The sequence below is a fragment of the Phlebotomus argentipes genome, unplaced genomic scaffold, assembly GCF_947086385.1.
Source record: "Phlebotomus argentipes unplaced genomic scaffold, Phlebotomus argentipes genome assembly contig_5, whole genome shotgun sequence".
NCBI lineage: Eukaryota > Metazoa > Arthropoda > Insecta > Diptera > Psychodidae > Phlebotomus > Phlebotomus argentipes.
Window position 1 is genome coordinate 6713178 of NW_026776165.1, and position 19227 is coordinate 6732404.

The 19227-nt window shown below is 49.6% G+C and overlaps 6 protein-coding genes and 2 non-coding genes across 12 annotated transcripts; 4 read left to right on the forward strand and 4 right to left on the reverse strand.

Annotated features, from left to right (window-relative positions):
• The first annotated feature begins 1762 nt into the window (after positions 1 to 1762).
• LOC132255514 (CAAX prenyl protease 1 homolog) lies at positions 1763 to 3666 on the forward strand. Its single transcript, XM_059751587.1, has 3 exons — positions 1763 to 2014; positions 2080 to 2955; positions 3220 to 3666. Exons 1-3 carry the CDS (start codon positions 1763 to 1765, stop codon positions 3586 to 3588), a joined length of 1497 nt encoding a protein of 498 aa, XP_059607570.1. The 3' UTR covers positions 3589 to 3666.
• Positions 3591 to 8539, reverse strand: LOC132255513 (uncharacterized). Its single transcript, XM_059751586.1, has 7 exons — positions 8351 to 8539; positions 8168 to 8276; positions 6292 to 8115; positions 6096 to 6230; positions 4671 to 5921; positions 4156 to 4611; positions 3591 to 3822 (listed from the first exon to the last, which is right to left on the reverse strand). Exons 1-7 carry the CDS (start codon positions 8518 to 8520, stop codon positions 3622 to 3624), a joined length of 4146 nt encoding a protein of 1381 aa, XP_059607569.1. The 5' UTR covers positions 8521 to 8539; the 3' UTR covers positions 3591 to 3621.
• Positions 8540 to 8808: 269 nt separating this feature from the next.
• On the forward strand, positions 8809 to 10623 carry LOC132255828 (serine/threonine-protein phosphatase 2A regulatory subunit B'' subunit gamma-like). The gene is made up of 3 exons (XM_059751993.1): positions 8809 to 8915; positions 9012 to 10188; positions 10251 to 10623. The coding sequence occupies exons 1-3, from the start codon at positions 8873 to 8875 to the stop codon at positions 10363 to 10365; spliced, it is 1335 nt and encodes a 444-aa protein (XP_059607976.1). The 5' UTR covers positions 8809 to 8872; the 3' UTR covers positions 10366 to 10623.
• Trnal-cag (transfer RNA leucine (anticodon CAG)) lies at positions 10391 to 10474 on the reverse strand. Its single transcript has one exon. It is a non-coding gene; the product is annotated as a tRNA-Leu (tRNA).
• Positions 10624 to 10781: 158 nt separating the features above from the next.
• On the forward strand, positions 10782 to 10865 carry Trnal-cag (transfer RNA leucine (anticodon CAG)). Its single transcript has one exon. It is a non-coding gene; the product is annotated as a tRNA-Leu (tRNA).
• A 51-nt stretch (positions 10866 to 10916) lies between these two features.
• On the reverse strand, positions 10917 to 12412 carry LOC132255830 (prostaglandin reductase 1-like). Its single transcript, XM_059751999.1, has 2 exons — positions 12099 to 12412; positions 10917 to 11877 (listed from the first exon to the last, which is right to left on the reverse strand). Exons 1-2 carry the CDS (start codon positions 12295 to 12297, stop codon positions 10973 to 10975), a joined length of 1104 nt encoding a protein of 367 aa, XP_059607982.1. The 5' UTR covers positions 12298 to 12412; the 3' UTR covers positions 10917 to 10972.
• Positions 12413 to 12466: 54 nt separating this feature from the next.
• On the forward strand, positions 12467 to 15750 carry LOC132255829 (uncharacterized). 3 transcript variants are annotated; one of them, XM_059751994.1, is made up of 5 exons: positions 12467 to 12854; positions 13182 to 13353; positions 13988 to 14751; positions 14831 to 15046; positions 15373 to 15750. In XM_059751994.1, exons 3-5 carry the CDS (start codon positions 14058 to 14060, stop codon positions 15708 to 15710), a joined length of 1248 nt encoding a protein of 415 aa, XP_059607977.1. In that variant the 5' UTR covers positions 12467 to 12854; positions 13182 to 13353; positions 13988 to 14057; the 3' UTR covers positions 15711 to 15750. The 3 variants fall into 3 exon arrangements, with proteins under 3 accessions (XP_059607977.1, XP_059607978.1, XP_059607979.1); XM_059751995.1 differs by having other exon boundaries at positions 12467 to 12801; XM_059751996.1 differs by having other exon boundaries at positions 12467 to 12673.
• A 696-nt stretch (positions 15751 to 16446) lies between these two features.
• Positions 16447 to 19224, reverse strand: LOC132255826 (heat shock factor protein). 3 transcript variants are annotated; one of them, XM_059751991.1, is made up of 6 exons: positions 18952 to 19223; positions 18258 to 18366; positions 17859 to 18190; positions 16947 to 17668; positions 16647 to 16837; positions 16447 to 16560 (listed from the first exon to the last, which is right to left on the reverse strand). In XM_059751991.1, the coding sequence occupies exons 1-6, from the start codon at positions 19054 to 19056 to the stop codon at positions 16538 to 16540; spliced, it is 1482 nt and encodes a 493-aa protein (XP_059607974.1). In that variant the 5' UTR covers positions 19057 to 19223; the 3' UTR covers positions 16447 to 16537. The 3 variants fall into 3 exon arrangements, with proteins under 3 accessions (XP_059607974.1, XP_059607973.1, XP_059607975.1); XM_059751990.1 differs by having other exon boundaries at positions 16449 to 16563; positions 18952 to 19224; XM_059751992.1 differs by having other exon boundaries at positions 16449 to 16563; positions 16647 to 16819.
• Between the last annotated feature and the right edge of the window lie 3 nt (positions 19225 to 19227).

A 19227-nucleotide genomic window follows, 5' to 3' on the forward strand; every position in this document is an offset into this window, starting at 1 on the left:
TTTAAGATGTTTTTAGTCTTAAATCAGTCACATAACCTAGAAAAAATATGTCAAAATTAAGATTTGGATAGGAATAAATTCCTGAGAGAAGAAAATCGAAGCTGCGAACTAAATATTCCGCAAAATTTAATCATTTCCACTGCTTTAAACCTCTTCTGATCTTCACACCACATTTGTCCGCATTATCTCCCCCTTGCAAATGTCTGTTTAGCGTTTTGTGCGGTTTGATTTGGTGTGGAAATTCCAAAATATCTGTGCGTGGCGAATGGAAATGGGGAAAATTGGTCATTTGGGATGCGTGTTTGGAAGGCATTTTCCTCTTTCTAAATTTATTTATCAGATTGTCTGTTCCATATCAACATATTATATAGCTTATGGCTTTTGATGACACACACACGAGCCATCATCATTAATTACGCTGCCACGCACATAAGAATCGCTGTTGTGGAGAAATTAATTGTGTCATGTTTGCGATTCACCCTTAAGAAGGATGGTTTGAGTAATTGAATTGTTGATTAAACAAGCGCATAGAATTGACTTTTCACTCAAACAGAAAAGGAGTTCATTGAATACGAAGAGAGATCTATTTTGGTCCTCTGCAACTTGTTAACACCGTCAGTTGTGCTTTTGGAGGGTGTGTGAAGAAAGAGTGCTTGAGAAGTTGAAATCTCTCTCATTATTCTTCCCATTTCCGCATATAAATTTAATAAAGCGTCGCGTCAGAAAGTTAAAAAAAAATACACTCGCGGAATTTGAGCCTCAAGAATGTTGTTCCTCAATTTACATAGGATTTTACAAAATTACACGGTTCATCGCTGATTGTGACATTATTAAGTTCGCGCGGGGTAGAAAAATTGAGGGCGCAGAAATGGAGCAAAAGAAGTGTCACAAATCAAGAGGTTCAATCAATAAATTGGCGCCACTTAGTCCGAATGGAAATATAGTGTGGAATCCTTTCGCAGCGGAGAGACAAAAGGGATGAATTTAGCACAGCAGGGAAGGTTAGACAGTGCGTTGTTGTGAAGGACATGAAAGACACTCGTTACTGTTTGCACATATGAAACAAACGAGTGTCATAAACTGCGACAATTTTAAGCTCTTCTGTTAAACATTAAAGTCTGAAGGACTTTGCTTGAATTTAATTTCAAGTGTGCTAATTCAAAATTGACCATGATTTTTCAGAATAATCAGCAGAAAATTTCACATAAAACAGTTAAAACAAATTGAAATTTGAGAATCTGATTTGTGGCGGTTTGAAATTTCGGTATTAAAATAGAGTTGGTCAAATTTCTAGTTGTTTGCCTCGCCCATAAGCTTGCTTTGGCGTATGCTTATCATGTCCTTTTGACCAAAAACTCAAATGATAATGCGTCTGTATCCTTTGTGACGGAATGAAGCAGCAGACAAATATCTGGACCATTCATTCCTGCCATGCTATTGATATGATTCGTCTCTGTTTACGCCGGCGAGAGAGTGTGGAAAGGCCTATAATTAGAAAGTCGGCAAACAAAGTGATAGAATTGGGAGAGGAATAATTGGCTTGCGCTGATGGATTCTGAGGCTGTTTGCTGCCGCGAGAGCCTCTGGAAGTTGCGTGAGGGCAAAATACTTGCCTCAAATAAAAATTCTCTTTTTGCCAGATTTTGTTATATTTAACTTTCCTGGGAACATTTTAGTTTGTTTTCAGTATTCATTAACACTCTTTTCGTCACTTTAAGGATTTTAAGATAGATTCCGTTCGAGTTTTCATACATTTTCCATGATGTTTCATCTCGCATTCATCCGTGTTTCGGCCATTTCCGAGACACAAACCGCCGTTCGGAGTGAAATTTCGGCGCACGGCAAAACGTCAACAGAGTGTGACATTTGGAAAAAGTGGAAAATTCTCGCCTTCTGCGTGATTTTCCCCAGACAGAACCGCACAAGCATGTTAACCAGTGATCTCGCGCTCTATTCCATCCTTGGGGTGATTCTCCTCGAGAATTCTGTTGAGATTTACCTCAATTGGCGCCAGGTTTGTTTATCTCTTCGCCTGCTTCGCCGCCCGGAAAACGGCTGACGCAATTTGTCTGTCTGCAGATTCGCGTGTACAAGACTGCCAGGAAGATTCCGCGGGAGCTGGACGATGTCATCACGGAGGAGACATTCCACAAGGCGCGCGTGTATGGCCTGGACAAGGAGGAGTTCAATGTGATCCAGTCAATTGTCATGCAACTCTTCATCGTTCCACTTGAGCTCTATCTCGGCTTCTTCGCCTACGTCTGGGCGCTCTCGGAGGACTTCACGAGCCGCCTGCTGGACAGCACCAGTGAGATCTACGTGAGCTGCATGTTCGTGCTGGTGCTGACCGTCATCAGCACCGTGAAGGCGCTGCCCTTCAAGGTGTATCGCACGTTTGTGCTGGAGGAGCGCCACGGCTTCAACAAGCAGACGCCGGGCTTCTTCGTCAAGGACCAGGTGAAGAGCTTCGTGGTGGCCAGCGTGATCTCGCTGCCCATCGTGGCGGCCGTCGTGGCCATCGTGCAGAGCGGGGGCGACTACTTCTTCGTCTGGCTCTGGCTCTTCACCAGCGCCGTCACGCTGCTCCTCATGACACTCTATCCCAGCCTCATAGCGCCCCTCTTCGACAAGTACCGCCCACTGGACGAAGGCCCGCTGCGCAAGAGCATCGAGGAGCTGGCGGCGTCGCTCAAGTTCCCACTCAAGCAGCTCTACGTCGTCGAAGGCTCGAAGCGCAGCGCACACAGCAACGCCTACTTCTACGGCCTGTGGGGCTCCAAGCGCATCGTGCTGTTCGACACGCTGCTGCTCAACAAGGGCGCCGCCACGGACGAGGGCCTCGCGGAGGAGGAGAAGGGCCGCGGCTGTGAGGACAGCGAAGTCCTGGCCGTGCTGGGACACGAGCTCGGCCACTGGAAGCTTGGCCACATCACCAAGAACCTCGTCATCATGCAGGTGGGATAATTGTCCGTCAGTCACAAGTTGACTAGAGATTTTCATGCAAAAGTGAGAAGTTGCCGTGTCGCTAGTGTTTGGCGACGCCACTTCTAACCCTCCACCATTTTTTCCGCCATTTTGAAAACCAAAAATACACCTTTTCCTCCTTTACTCAAGCTCTATCGCCTGGATTAGCCCCAAATTTCAATATGTTCTAACTGACATCAAGATCTTTCCGCCGAAACGATGTTGCCACTCTTTAACCGTGTTGAATCGTTGCAGGTTCACCTGTTCTTGCTGTTCAGCGCCTTCGCCTGGCTCTTCCGCACGCCCGTGCTGTACCAGGCGCTGGGATTTCCCGTGGGCGTGCAGCCCGTGCTGATCGGGCTGCTGGTGGTGTTCACGTACGTCCTGGCGCCCTACAACGCCGTCATCAACTTCGCCATGACCACGCTGTCGCGCCGCTTTGAGTATCAAGCGGACGCTTTTGCGCAGAAGCTCGGCTTCGCCACGGAACTCGGCAAGGCGCTGGTGAAGCTTAACGTGGACAACCTTGGCTTTCCCGTCTACGACTGGCTCTACTCCGCATGGAATCACTCGCACCCAACGCTGCTGCAGCGCCTGGATGCGCTCAAGAAGAAGACCAAGTGAGATTGAACGTAAAAGCATTTAATAAAGCGCCTGTCAGTCGTCCGTGTTGAATTTGCGCAGCACGTTGAGCAGGAAGTGGAATCTCGTGGTGATTTGCTCGCGCGTCCGCTCAGTCATCAGCTCCACGAGGCGCTCAATCACCTCCTCCTCCGAGTCCAGCTCACCGTTGATCACCTCCAGGATCACCTTGTCCTGGTCGCGTGTCCACGTCACGTCCTCTTCACTCGTCTCCACCTGCAAAAGCCAAGGTGACACTCAGCATTTCTCCCTTCTTCTTCTTATCTATGGGCAAAGATTTCCGCACGTGCCCAAGAATCTCACGACCTTTCAGCGCACGATTCCTCAAATTCACGCGAATTGCAAGAGCATTTGTGGTTTCTGGGTAAGTTTTCTGATGGAAAAGATGATTAACAACGACAACGGCTAAAATTGTTCTTATCAAAACACGTTGAAAACTCAAAAGTCATGCTGAAAAAGCACTGAAAGTCGCCAGAAAACTGTTGAAAATCATGGAAAAAGTCCAAAACCTACTCTTGAATTGCATTAAATCAAGTTCTGTGAACTGACCTTCTCCGGAATGACTTCCTCTTTCTCCTCCTCCTCCTCTTCCTCCTCATCTTCCGGCGGCTTCTTCTGTCGTACTCTTCGCGGCTTCGGCGGCTTCTCCTCGGCCGTGAGGAACATCTTCAGTCGCCTGGCCATTTCCACCGCCGAATCCGTCTCCACTTTGGCGCCGCCCTTCGTCGCACTCCTCTTTGGTGACGTGGGATTCTTCTTGCTGCCGCCCGCCTTCTTCGGCGACGCCTTGCCCTCCTCGGCCGACTCCTGGCACGCCAGCACCATCTCGCTGGTGATGGCGTGCGGATTCAGGCGATACGCGTGCATCTTCAGCGTCGGATAGTCGCACAGCTTCGCCGGCTGCTCGGCGACGTGATCGTCCGCGGCGGCAGCATCTGCTGGGCCGGCGTCCGGCGGCTCCGATTGCAGCAGTCGCAGGCCCTCCTGGATCTTCTGGTCCCACGCCTGTGATTGAAAATTCAAAGAATTACGCTAATTTGGTAGCGAGAAAGCCAGAAACTCACCTGCTTGATCTCGTGGACGCACTTGGCGTCGCTCCTCGCGCGACTGGCCTTGTCCTGGCGACTCTCCGCCGCCTCCTGACTGGCAGCGAGGAAGGACAGCTCGGCCGGCAGCAGGACGCGATTGCCGTAGTAAATGCGGCCCTGCATGTACTTGATGGAGCACGGCGCGTTGTCGAAGGGATCCGCCAGTCGATCTGTCTGGATCTCCTCCGTGAGACTCCTCTTGGCCACCTCCTCCTCCGGCACGTGCTTGCGCAGCGAGACCACCTCGAACTCATCGCCATCGCTGGCCGGCGGACGCTCGTTGGGGAAGAGTTGCAGGAACCAGTCGGTGAGCAGTTGATTGCCCTTGAGGAGCGGCAGGAAGCGCGCCTTGATCTTGTCCATGGTCAGACCTTCCTCGCGCGACAACTCATTGAGACACGCGTAGATCTTCTTGAGCTGATGCGGCTGCTTGGCGAAGTACGTGTTGATGCGCATGAGGAGCGTCTGCATGTTGGTGAGCATGAAGTGCTCGAAGAACTTCCCCAGCTGCGCCGCATGGCCGGGCAGCAGGAGTGTGAGAAACAACTCCGCCAGCTCCGGATGATCGGGCAGAAAGAGATCCTCCAGGCGATAGTACAGATCCGCCACTTCATCTCTGCCCGGCTTGAAGGTGTTGAGAATGACCAGGAAGCGCTCGAATTTGTCAAACTGCTTGGCCGCCTTGAATGTGCACTCCACCTTCTCGAAGAAGTTCCACGAGTACACGGAATCCTTCTGCATCACATCCTCACTGCGCTCTGGCAGCAGCAGCAGCCGATTGCTGTCGTGCAGCCGATGCTTGTGCCTCTTCGGCTTCTCCTGCTCCTCGTCCACCACCTTCTTGGCCTCCTCCTCGCGCGCCCTCTTGTCCGCCTGCATGGCCTTGCGCAGCACGCGCACAAACAAATCGAACTCCCAGAAGAAATTAAAGATCTTCGACAGAATGGCGCAACTTCGGAAGTCCCGCAATCTCTCTTCCGGACTACAATTGTACTCCCTGAGGATTCTCTCCAGCTTCTTCTTCAGTCTCACCACGCCACTGCCCAGGAGATCCCCCAGAATCTCCTTCTCCTCCTGCACCTCCTCCTCTTCTGCCCCCGACGAATCCCACGAGATGCGACTCAAGCTTCCCGGATTGCTCTTCAACTCCCGCACTTTCTGCTTCACCTTCGCCCTCTTTCGCTTCTGGGTCAGCACTTCACGCTCCTTCTGTGCCTTCTGCTTCCTCTGCAAAAACAGATTTTCACACCGATAAACTTCTCTGAATGTTTTGCCCGAAAATGTAAACAAAAAGTCGAGTTGTCAACTTTCCCGATATAATCACAACTTTGCGATATATCGTTGGAAAATCGAAATCCCGCCACGAAATGTTGGGTTATGTGGGAAAAATAAAAACCTCACCTTCTTCTCCGCCAGGAAAAAGGCTTCCCAGTTCTTGGGCAGACTACTGGTGGGCAGATCAGCCGGAACCTGGTTGGGATTGATGCTCTCTATCACATGACACACAGGCAGAAGGCGATTATTCTCGAAGTAGAACTGCAAAGAGTTTGAAATCTCATCTTCCTCTTCAGTATTCAGAAATTGAGGTGCTTCTCACCCTGATCGGATTCATGGTTTTTGAGCGCTTCTCCCTATCCAGATACTTGTAGATCTGCCTCGGATTTCGCCAGTCGCAAATGTAGCGGCAGATCTTCTCGCACACGCGCATCCGGCTCGGCTCGATGTACTTCCGCTGCTGGCGCGCCTGTTCGCGCAGATCCTGCAGCACCGTGTCGTAGAAGTGGATGATGACGCTGCCCTCGTTGCGGTGGAAGTTGTAGGGGAACGGCATGATGCGGAAGGGAATGTTGGGCAGGAGTTTTGGATAGAGAAACACCGTGGAATTGATCATGAGATTCACAATGCGACTGTTGAACATCTTCATGCTCCACTGCTTCACATTCTTCCGCTCCTCCTCCAGTCGCACAGTCTCCTGCAACTCCCTCATCAGCTGCGCATTCTCCTCACTCACCACATCCATTTCCCGCTGCCACGAGTCGCACAGCTCAATGGCGCCATGCAGATTGATGGCATTGAAGGCGGAGTTGCGATTGCTCCGGGCGCTCTCGAGGAGCTCTGCCAGCATCCGGCGAGGCTTCTCAGCGTCACGCCACAGCTTGGGATGCGAGTATGTCTGCACAAAGTGCTGCACATTGAGCTGCACATGCATGCGCAGCTGCTGCGCGAGAATCTGCCGCTGGAAGTCCGTGAAGCCCACCTGACCAGGCTCGAACGCCTCCACGGGCTGCATGCGTGACATCTGGCGGAACTTCAGCTCCATCACCTTGTAGAAGATCTCCTTGGGCGTGTCCGCGGCGGTGAAGTTCATCACCTCCGTCGAGCTGTCGGACAGCAGCTCCATGTCCAGCGAATTCTCCAGCACGGCGGACATGTCGAGCGCCTCCTGGAACGGCGGCGCCGGCGGCTGATAGTGATAGACGAGCGGCGTGGAGTGCGTCGGCATTTCGTACACCAGCGGCTCCGGCGTGTCGTCCAGCCGAGGGTTCTTCTGGTACTTCGTGGGCGTGGGCTTTGTGCGAGCGCCGCACGCCTCCTCCTCGCCAGTCGGCGGCTGCTGCACTTCTGCGCCGATGATCTCGGCGTCATCATTGATGCCGTCAAAGAGCTCCGCCATTAGATCACTCAGCTCCTTGCGACTCACCTTCACCTCGCGCAGCTCCTCCTTGTCCAGCGGAATCTGATCTGCCGCCACGTACTCCGGATCCGCCTCCTCGTCCTCCTCGTGCGTCTCCGGCGTGGGCAGCGGCCGTCGGAAGGCGTTCAGGAACTCCTGCCACACGTTGTCCATGTCGCAATCGATGTCGTACATGTCCGTGGTGATGTCTGGCGGCACGAAGGTCTCCTCGATGTCCTCGATGGCGGTCTTCGTGAGTGACACCTTCGATCTTGTGCCCAACGCCGGCGGCCGGAAGCCGTCCGGCGGCTTCTTACTGGGCGACGGCGTGGCGCACGTCTGCGGCACTTTGAACAGCCCATCGTGCGTGTATTGCACGCTGTTCTCCTCCTCCTGCAGTGCCACAGGATCCGCCGGAGTGGCCGGCTGCGAGTCCACGTCGGAGATTGACGTGTTTGTCTCGTCGTCCGACAGGAAATCCTCCACGGACGGCTTGTACTCCTCATCGTCGGCATCCTCCTCGTCCAGCTCCTTCGTCAGCAGCATCGCCGTCTCTGACTCATCGTCCGGAGGCTTCAGCGTCAGCGGAATGATGGACGGCAGCTGCTTGTTCAGCTCCTTCGCCTTCAATCGCGTCAACTTTGGCATGAGATCCACAGCCTCTCGCTCAATTTCCACCTCCTCCTCGTCCGCCTCCTCCTCCTTCAGACGCACTATCGCCAGGACGTGATCATTGGACACAACAGTCTGCAAAGGAGGAACATGAGAAAAAGGCCACCAAAGTGAGGTTATTTCGCACCTTTATAATCTTCCTGATCTCGTCTGGAGAGAGATTTTTCACCTCTGACACTTCTGGGTCATCACTTGTAGTCTGCTGGACCGGTTGCTTGCGCTCTGGAGTGAGTTTCCTGGCCAGAAACACACACATAAACACAGGTGAGATTCAAGATGGGGAAGAGAAAGTGAATCTTCAGTGTCTCACCTTTTCAATCGTCGCTTCTTTACCGGAAGACTCGTGCAAATGGTGAGTTTGCTCTCAGAATCACTGGACAAGGCGTTCTGCTCCTCATTGGCACCACTTTCACTCTGATTTGAGACATTTTTCTCCACTTTCTCAGCCACAATTTCTTCCCGCACAAAATCACTCGCCATTGTTGACGACAAAATACTGAACAGCTGATCCACTGACGCACAGAGTTATTCGAAAAAATAGTACGATTCGTTCGGCTCAGGCAGGATTTCACTGGCATTTTCACGAAATTTGATTTTCCTCATTTGTTCAGAAGGTTCAGAACCATAAGGGAATTATCTTTATCAATTCCTAATTTCTTATTCTGTTCGGGAAATTGAGTTTTCTGGTATTTTCAGTCGATTTGTGTTTCGATGAGCAGCAAATTTGAATGCAACAGCTTTTCGACTAGTCAAGACACAAACCGCAATCCGCGGCTTGTTTTTCGACTAACTTCAGTTTAGTGTTTAGTGTTTACATTTCACTCTGGACAGGATGAAATTCCGGGATTTTATCCTGGAAAGAGCCAGGAAATTGGGTAAATTATCATTGCAGTCTGTAAAGAAGACTACAAAGTGTCTTTTAAATCAGTTATTTGCTCAACACTAACGATTTCTCCACGGATTGTTTGCAGATGAAACACAAAACATAACCTTAAATGGTGACAAAAAGTCCCCGGAAAATACTTCCTGCCATGAGAATGTGGAAAAATCTACGAGGAATTATCGGGTGATTCCTAAATTTTATCACTCAACCCCACGTCCAGTGGAGAGTTTAATGTACAAACTGAGGGAACACGTGAGAACGGTGTTTCTGAAGAAGAGAAGCGAGGAATTGCTCAATAACAATGATCTCAAGACATTCTGGATGATTCTGGAGAATCAATTCTCCCGGAGGAGTCACAGTGGAGAGTTGTACATCACATTCAATGACTACATCAATCTCAGTCGCACACTGAAGCCAATCTACAGGCGAATGTTGACTGTTCTGGCCTTTGCCCGGCTGCAATCCATCTCGAGTCTGCCGGGAAAGATCAGCGTGATCTCCCTGTTCAATTACGTGATGCGGAAAGTGTGGATTCAGCAGACGCGAATCTCTCTGTCACTGTACGATCAGAATGGGTTGGGATATTTGAGAGAATCCGACCTGGAGAGCTACATTCTCGAGCTCATCCCAACATTGCTGCAGCTGAAGGGACTAGAGAAGACATTCTACAGCTTCTACGTGTGCACGGCGGTGAGGAAGTTTTTCTTCTTCCTCGATCCAGCGCGAACGGGGAAGATTCGGGTGCGTGACATACTTTCGCACACATTCCTGGACGAACTGATGGAGTTGCGCGATGACGAGAGTCCCAAGGATTCGCAAGAGCTCAACTGGTTCTCGGCGCCGTCGGCATTGAGTGTTTATGGACACTACTTGAATCTCGACAAGGATCACAATGGCATGTTGAGCAAGTCAGAGCTGATGGGCTACGGCTCGGGCACGCTGACGTCTGTGTTCCTGGACAGACTGTTCAGCGAGTGTCTGACGTACGAGGGTGAGATGGATTACAAGACTTACCTGGACTTTGTCCTCGCCATGGAGAATCGCACGGAGATTCAGAGTCAGCAGTACATTTTCCGCCTCCTGGATCTCCATCAGCGCGGCTATCTCACGCCGGCGGATCTCAAGTACTTCTTCAAGGGCATTGAGGAGCAGATGGCGGCGCATTGCGTGCAGACAGTTCACTTTGATGACCTCAAGGATGAGATCTTCGACATGGTGAAGCCCGAAGATCCTTGCAAGATCACCTTTGCAGACATTGCAAGATGGTAAATCACAGATTTCCGCTGTGGGAAACACCTACTAATCGCCTTTTTGTGTCTCCTTTCAGCGGTCAAGGACCCACAATGATGTCCATCTTGATAGAATTCCACAAGTTCTGGAACTACGAGAATCGCGAAGGCGTTGGAATTGAGATTGCCGGCGATGATAAGTATTTGCAGTGATGCCGAGAGGTGCAAAAAAAGAGATTGTCAGAAGTGGGATTCGAACCCACGCCCACAGAAGTGGACTGCGACCTGAACGCAGCGCCTTAGACCACTCGGCCATCCTGACTTGAAGCCCGGCTGCGCATATGCCGTCCTGGCAATTGATGCATTTGCGAGTTGGGAGAAAACATACGCGCGGTTTCAGGGTTGTGCGTGATTGTGAGCCTATTTGTGCCTATAATTTTAACAATAAAAACAGCGTCCAATTCATGACGTGAAGAAGAAATGGCGCAAATGACGTGTTTTGATGATGAAAATCCAGCCGAAATGTGGTTTGCGCTTGCGATTCAACAGGTGTGTGATTGGTGTCTTGGCTGAGGGGAAAATGCGTCTCCGGTTGGATAGTCGGCAACTTTTGTCACACTCAGCTTCAAGTCAGGATGGCCGAGTGGTCTAAGGCGCTGCGTTCAGGTCGCAGTCCACTTCTGTGGGCGTGGGTTCGAATCCCACTTCTGACAATCTCTTTTTTTTGCCTCTCAACTTCTTTTTTCACACAGAAAAAACACAATTTCTTTTGTAAATCATAGCCTCTGTCATTATTATTATCTTCTGTAATACCCTTGAGTTACATCTTAGCCTTCACGACGGCTTTGCCCACATTCTTGCCCGCCATCATGTCGATGAAGGCGCGCGGAAGGTTCTCGAAGCCCTCGGTGAAGGTCTCGTGGCTCTTCACCTTGCCCTCCTTCATCCACTGTTTCATCGCCGAGATGCCTTCCATCCAGCGATGCAGCCAGCGCGTCACGATGAATCCCTCCATCTTCAGCTGCTTGAACACAAGCTCCGGCTGCACGTGAGGCACTTTCGGCCAGCTCTTCGGATCGTCGTTGTAGGAACTGATGGAGCCACACACGGAGATCCTGCCGAATTGATTCATCTGCCGGATCACGGCGGAGCTAATCTCGCCACCGACGTTGTCAAAGTAGCAATCGACGCCCTTCGGCGCGGCTTCCTTCAGCGCCCCGCGCACATCTTGCGCCTTGTAGTCGATCGCCGAGTCGAAGCCCAAATCCTTCGTCAGCCAGGCACACTTCTCCGGCCCACCGGCGATGCCCACCACGCGACATCCCTTGATCTTGGCTATCTGGCCCACGAGAGAGCCAACGGCGCCCGCGGCTCCGGACACAACGACTGTCTCACCGGCTTGCGGCTTGCAGAGCTCCAGCAGGCCGAAGTAGGCGGTGTTCCCGGGCATCCCGAGACTCCCCAGAGCCAGGGAAGGGGACAGGTTGCCCATATCGCCCAAGAGGCGCACCTGAGCCTCGACTGGAGCCGTCTCCGGATTGATTACAGTGTGCGTGCGCCAGCCAAAGTAGGCAAACATCCAGGAGTTTGCCGGGAATTTGGCGTTCTTGCTCTCAATGATCCTGGCCACTTGACCACCAATCATGGTGACGCCCAGCGGATGACTCTCCATGTAGACTCTCATGTAGGGATCAACGCTCCAGAATTGCGCCTCGCAGAGGATTTCTGCATAGATGCACGGAAAAAATGATTAACCGAAATTCAAGAGGAAGATTTCAGAAATAATTGCAGAGAATCATCAGGAAATACTCCCCAGAAAGTGAGGTGTAAAGAAGCCTTCCGGATGACTAATTGTTTTGGGGTTAGAGGGAGTCTCTAATCTTATCTCCACAAATACTTGACTGAACTGGAGATCCTCTAGATTTCACTGGAGTACTTTTCCTCACCATTTTCCTCAAGTGTCTTCAGCTCCTCCTGCACCAGCTTGAAGTCCGACACCTTGGGCTCTCCCTCGAATCGCCGGGAATACTTGAAGACACTGGCTTTCATCTCTAGGGCGGTTTCAGGTGACGCTGCCGATGAGACACTGTACACGGACCTGGCGAGACTTTTCACGCGCAGCAGCGGCCTGAGCAGCCAAGTCATCACTCTCGCACTGATTAGATTGAAATATGACCCTTGCTTTGGTGGATTTATCAGCTTTAGGCGGATTTTATCAATTGCTCTCCGCCCGGCAAAGCGCGTCTCTCGACCGGCCGTCAGCGATGCGTGCGCCGCTAAGGCGATTTCGCGGCTCCCACGAGAATCACACGCTGATGGCGCTGCCAGCGCTGAGAGGGCGATCTTGACAGTGACAAATCGCGTAGAGTGGAAAAAAGAGCAAAATAGTGGTGGAAAAGGTCATTTTCCAGCGCATTTTCGCGGAGAAAGAGTGAAGAGACACGATAAACGTGCACTTAGAGACCTGTGGCAGTGTCACGAGTAGTGATCACGCGTGAAAGTGTGGTGAATCTGTGCGAAAGTGAGTGCGTGAAAGATGCAATCTTCGATGGCAGCTCGAGTGGCGATCGCCAAATTTCCGTGAAGGAATCCGCCCCCGCTTATCAACGCGCGCCCCCCGCGTCGCGCACAGTCAACACACGGACCTGCGTGAGCTGATAAGGCAATTTTTCTGTGTGGCGCACTTTCCTGTCATCCCGATAGTGGGTGGTTTTTCATCATTCTCTCTCTCTCACGTTCCCCCGCGAGCGCCCGTGAGCCAGCGAAGAATCTCTCTCGCACACACGCTCCTTCTCCTCCCGCAATTGTCGTCATTCAGGCATCTGCCATCTCGCTTCGGCTCACGGGCCCCCCATCGCAATCACACAAATCAAAATGACACAAAAATTCGCGAGAAAATCCACGAAATTCTTCAGTTAACAGGCGACAAAAAAACTCATCCTCAGCACTTTATTTCACTCTGCTTTTGCCAAACACACACGCGAGACTTTTTTTCCACATTCAGCGCCTATTTCAAATGGTATTTTTAGGCAAAAGTCTGTTGACAAACATCTGGGGGAGGAATCTCAAACACACACGGCAAATTGCCTGCTCAACCAATTGATTTGGCCAGACTCAGCGGAAGCCCTCTGAAATCACACCCGGAAGAGCCAGAGGAGCGCCAAGGAAGAGAGAGTGAGAGACGAGAAAGAGCGGGAAAAGGTGAGATAACAAATAGTTTGTCCACTCTTATCAGTTCATTGATATCAACATGCCGCTATCATTGCCCCACTGACAGCCAAGGCTAAAAATATCTGAACAAGTTTGGGGAAAGTGTGAAAAATATGCTCAATTTCTGTATGGCTTTGCTATGGAGAAATATGGCGACGAAACGAATAAATGTTTGAATTCTTTTTGGCCTGAGCGAATCATCGAAGCTAAAATAAAGCTGGTATTTTAGCTAAAAAGCGCTAAGATGATGTTCAGTAATAAAAAAGATCACAGCGATCGCAGCGGACGATGGAGAAAACTCAAACTCAAATTTCTGAGCGGTTTCTCTGTCTGTTTTCCGCTTTACATTCTGCTGAATTTATTGCATTTTACTGATCTGTGTGTGTTTATGGCCTAAAAGGCCTGAAGAGCATATGCACACCTCTCAGTTTTGAGAACATTATTGAGTAGGCATAGTTTTATATGATGCGACATCTGTGTAATAAAGTGCAGCATCTGTACTTTGACTAATCGGCGCTGCGATCGCCATAGTTCTCCCACTAAATATGGCTGAAATCTCAGCATTTTGTGTAGCATCAAGTATGGCGTGGTAACGGAAATTAAAGAATTCTGTTCTTCATGCCAGGCTCTCAGCCGGTGAAATTGACGCGGGAGGATCACTAAAATCGCGTTGTGGGTCCGGAAAATGGCACAGGATGGAGAATAGCGGACGAAAGGACGGCTCCACGTGCGCCAGCAGCATTCGCACCAAGCAACTCTTCCACGAGATGAAGCAGAAGTTCCCCACGGCGTCCGACGATGTGGTCAACGACTGCGTGCTGCGTCACACGGATCGCGCCACGTGCGTGGCACTGTTGCAACGCCACGTGGACGCTGCGCAGGCTCAGCTGGCGCCAGGTCACATATCGCGTCCCTCCCGGACGCCAAGTTCACCCACCATTCACGTCACGGAGCGCTCGTTCGTGGAGCCGACGCCGGAAGGGCGAGCGGAGAGTGGAACGCTGTCCAGGCAGACGTCGCGCTTCTCCACAGAGATCACAATTCCGCCGCGGGAGCCGCGAGAAGTGTTCGAGGCGGAGCAAACGACGACACCCAAGGCGCCGCGTCGCTTCACATCAGTCAAGTTCAATCTCAAAGACTTCAGCAGGGATGCGGAAGCGAATGAGGGACGCGTGGAGTTGGTGCAGGCCACGAACTTCACGTACTCCAGCAGTTCGCTGGACAACAATGAGCAGGGCTACCAGAGTCGGCTGCATATCAATGTGGGCCGCAATGGGGGCGTCATCAGTGCTGTGAGAACGCGACCGAGTCACGGCGGCGCTTCACTGGCGCTGCCAGAACCACCTTCACCACCAGTTGTCTATCAACCCACGCACAGTCCTGTTCCTGGTGAGTTGATGAGAGCTTCTGCAAGCCCACAGCATGTTAATCTCTGCCTCTTTGATGTGTTTTTGGTGTGTTTTCTCAGAGGACAAGAGCGTCAACAATCAGCTGCGCATCAAGAATTCCCTCCAGAATGAGTTTGTGAACGACCAGAAGCGCCTCTCGAGCATGCAGCGAAGTCTGGAGACGCTGCGAGAGCCCTTCTCAGCAGAGAATTCCCAGCGAGTGCTGCACGAAATCACTCAGCTCCGCACCGACTGCGAAAGAATGGCCAGAGCGGTGGAGAAGTTCGGCCCATACGGTGAGTTGATGTTCATGCGACGGAATTATGCTAAAAGTGTCCTATTTTATAGAAGCCCTAAAGTGAATTTTGGCACTAAATTGAACTCATCTGCGCAACAATTAGTTGCAAAGTGCAATTTTGGGTGTCTTTTTAGTCTGATTCAATGAATTCTATCAATTTAATTTCAAAGATCAAATATTTTCTCAACTAATGCAACGACATTTGTCAGGGAATAATGATAACTGATGTGAAAAGCAATATTTTCCGTATTTCTTTTAATATTACTTCCATCTCGTAGAGTCCATGAGATGATTTCATGTCTGTTCCTTCGTGATGTTTTGCAGTTCTTGGCGAGACGAATGAGGCATTTTACGACAACATCTACACTGGACAGAAGCTGCCGGCGCAGGTGAGACGGAGTCGCTCCACGCGCATCAGCCAGTCCACCAGCCAGGCGGTCATCAATCACCACATTCAGGTGCTGTCGGGGCGGGCGAACGGCGTGGGCGCCGAGCCCTGGACATGCTGCATGTGCACCTTCGCCAATCATCCGCTGCTGGACAACTGCGAGCAGTGCGACATGCCCAGATTCGCCTCGCCGCCGCCCACCAGCGCCACGCACGTCTTCCATATGGCCGGCTTCAACAGTTACCACGAAAGCGTGAACGGCAGCCTGCTGTAGTGCGGCCGCCAATATTGTGATTACAACCAATCTTCTGTCTGTCTGACAATTTCCTGCAATAAAGTTGAGAGTGAGAAGAAGAGACGCTGCTTTTGGCTTCATTCAGTGACAACACCTTTATTCAGTGTGAAAAAATGAGGGTTTTGGGAAACATTACATAGAAAAAATCAATCAATCAAGGAACTTCCAGAGATTCTTAAGCTCAATTTTATCATAATTTTCATTCAACAATCACGGAGAATTCCAAGAGAGTCTCACAAAGAGTGATGTTCATTTCTTTTATCTTCACTTAATTCTGGTTTTGGTCAGTGAGGGAAATCAAACTCCATTTAAATATATTTCATTAGAACTTTGTGGATAATTTCCGTACAAATATATAATTAGAAGCAAAAAAATAACCACAGATTATTATAATCATTTACAATATGTGGAAATTTGGCCAAATATTCACAACTTGGTAAGAAAAATTTAATGACCTTTTTGCTCAAATTAAATCTCTCTTTATCAAAATATATTTGAAATTCACACTTCAATTGCCACACTCTGTGGATTACAAATTTCTCTCTGGATTACAAAAATTAATAAAATAAAATCTTCGGCAAACTAAACTTCCATTTTATGACTAAATTACAATAAAAGCTATTTTGGCTTAATTGCTAAATTCCGTCATCATCAATCGCACTCTAGAAAAGTTATTAGAAAAATAGTACAATTATGTGAAGACTTGTCTTCCGAATTTCCACCATCTGAAGACACAACAGGAGGATTTTGATCGTCAACTCACAGAATTGAGGTCCATCTCTTCAATCCTTTCAATTTGTCGCTGTTCATTGTGATCGTTTCGCTGTTGCTGCTTCAAGACATGCGCGCAAGTCATGTGGAAAGAAAAAGGAGATTATTCGATGCCGAGAAGCTGCCGTGTCAGATCAGCATTACCATCTGCTGCTGCCTCTTCATCGAGTGTCACCGGATAAGAGAGAATCTCGGAAGAGTCACCAAACAATCCATCCAGTGGATTCACATCCATCGCATATCCTTCGCCATTCAGCATCTCTTGCAGACTGTTCAAATCCTGCTGCACATGCTCAAGATGTGTGTCAAATTGCTCCCTGAACATAAAAGACGCGCTTTGTCATAATATTTTCCCCAGGAGAAAAATCAGACAAACGTGGGCATCGAAAGTCAATTCACAATTCCTACACAGAAGAATAAACAAGAAATTCCATCTCAACTTACGGCGTGCTGAGATTGAAGATGTCCTCGGGCAGACTATTCCTCGTGTTGATCTTCGCCAGAGCCAAATTCTTGCCCGCCACCCACTGTCCAGGTGCCTGAGCGCCACTCGATGTGCCCTCGACGAAGGGATTCTCCAGCAAGTCATCCGGAATGCTGTCCTGCAGGAAGTCCTCTTGCTTGCCATACCACGTCACCGTCTTGTCCTGCTTCGGACTCTCCACCACTGGCGTGTTCAGCAGACTGAGATCCACATCGAAGGATTGCGTGGACAAGTCCGGCAGTTGAGCATTGATGGACAATTTGGGCTTCTTCGGCGACGCATGAACAGGCAAAAGCTTCAGATTGTCGTCATTCTCTGTGTCTGTCACTCTATTGTTCTCCTCCAGCAGCCGCTCCTCAATCACTCGACCCACATCGAACGCCTCCGCGGAATCCTGACCAAACTCTCCAACATCATCATCCTCGTCAATGTCCTCCGGAACATCCACATCATCATCAGCAGAAGCAGCAGCAGCAGCGGCGACGTTGTCCGTGAGAATGTTATCAATGCTGTCCTCGTCAAAGTACTCCTGAATCACCGGCCCAGACTTCTCCGGGCGATTCTCCGTCTCCGACGATTGCGGCTGATCGCTGATCATCAGCTGATAGCGCCTCTTTACGCCATTCATATTCTTCAAGCCACTCCTCGAGGGCTGCACAATTGTCACGAGGAATTGAATGAGCTGCAAAAGAAGAATTCGTTAGACAATCCTCTCTTCCAAGGGGAAGATAGTATGCTTTAAATCTGTACAACACTTCAAAAAGTGCCAAAAATTCTCAAATTATAATGAAATCTCTTAAGTTTCTATCTTAAATTTCTTCTCTTTCTTCTACTTCCCTTGGTCTCTTCTAAACCTTCCGAATGACACTGACCTTATTGACAATCTGCTGCTGCTTGATGTGCTTCTGCCTCAGCACCACCAATTCCCGCCAAAGCGCCTCATTCTCTTGCTTCATCGTTGAGAATCTCGAGTCCAGAGAGTCCTGCTTTCCCCTGATCGCCTTCACCTCCGTCAACACCCTGTTAATGGACTCTGGCGGTGTCTTTTTGGCATCCACCGTAGCTCCTTTGGCCGTGGCAATCTTCCTCTTGATATTGTTCAACAGCGGATATTCGCCACGCCTGAAGTCCGGATGTGAGAACTCCATTTCATCCTTGAAGCGCAGCCCACCATTCTCAATGGAGGCCACTTTGTGGAAACCATCTGCAGAAGGGCCAGAGAGAAAAGTCAATGTTTTCCAAAACTCTCTCTGAGAATCGATAAAACTTACACATGTTGAGTTGACGAATAAAACTAGCCATATTGTTGTGTTTGTAGTTGAGTGGCAAGAGTTCACTTGAGAACTTGGATTGATTTTTTATCACAAAGCTCACGCCATCCTGAGAAAAATCCAAACAGAGAAAGAATTGTTAAGGAGAAAAAATGGAGATGTTTATCAAATTGAGCTTCAAAAACTTTAGATAACATTAAACCACAATTCCCCAGAATGATCTTCTCAACAAGACCATCACAACACGCGCATCCGGATGCACAATAACCACTTCCTGACCAGAAAACACTTTTTCTTCACTGCCTTTTTACGCATGTGAAGAAAATTGAGAAAATCTTAGGTTATGATTTCTCACTGAAGGTAAAGATTTTCCATGAAGATTCTGCCCTTTTATGGCCAATCAACAATGTGGCTTGTCACATTAGTCAGCTGAGCCCACGATCAGGTGATTCACGGTGCCACCCACGGTCCTCCCCGGCTTGGGGGGCGATCGTTAAGAGAAGGGCAGAGCGCCGTGAGAGGAAAGGAATGGAAAAAAACCTTGAACTCCCTATTTAATTGCGTAGCGCACTTGACCATGACAATTGTGACGAAATTACACTTTTGAATGATGCAATACATCTCCGGCAATGTTTTTCCATTGCCGGAGATGCAAGTGGGGCTCTATAAGTGATATATTTAGTGATTTACACACCGGCCTCCATGATATCAAGTCATTTGTAGTGGGATCTTCAACCAGGCGCCACAATTTGACGAGAAAAGCCGGAATTCCCGACTGTGTATCACCCACAGCCAACATGATTACTCTTCCTCACACTCTCTTCTTCACTTTTCACACTATTTCAGGCACCAAACACTTGTTTTTCCACGAGAAAATCACACAAATTGCTGAATTTTTCACAAACTTCGCAAATATGGTCGTGCTCGCGATGAAGTACTAGATTTTCTGGCAGATGTCACTGGATGGCGT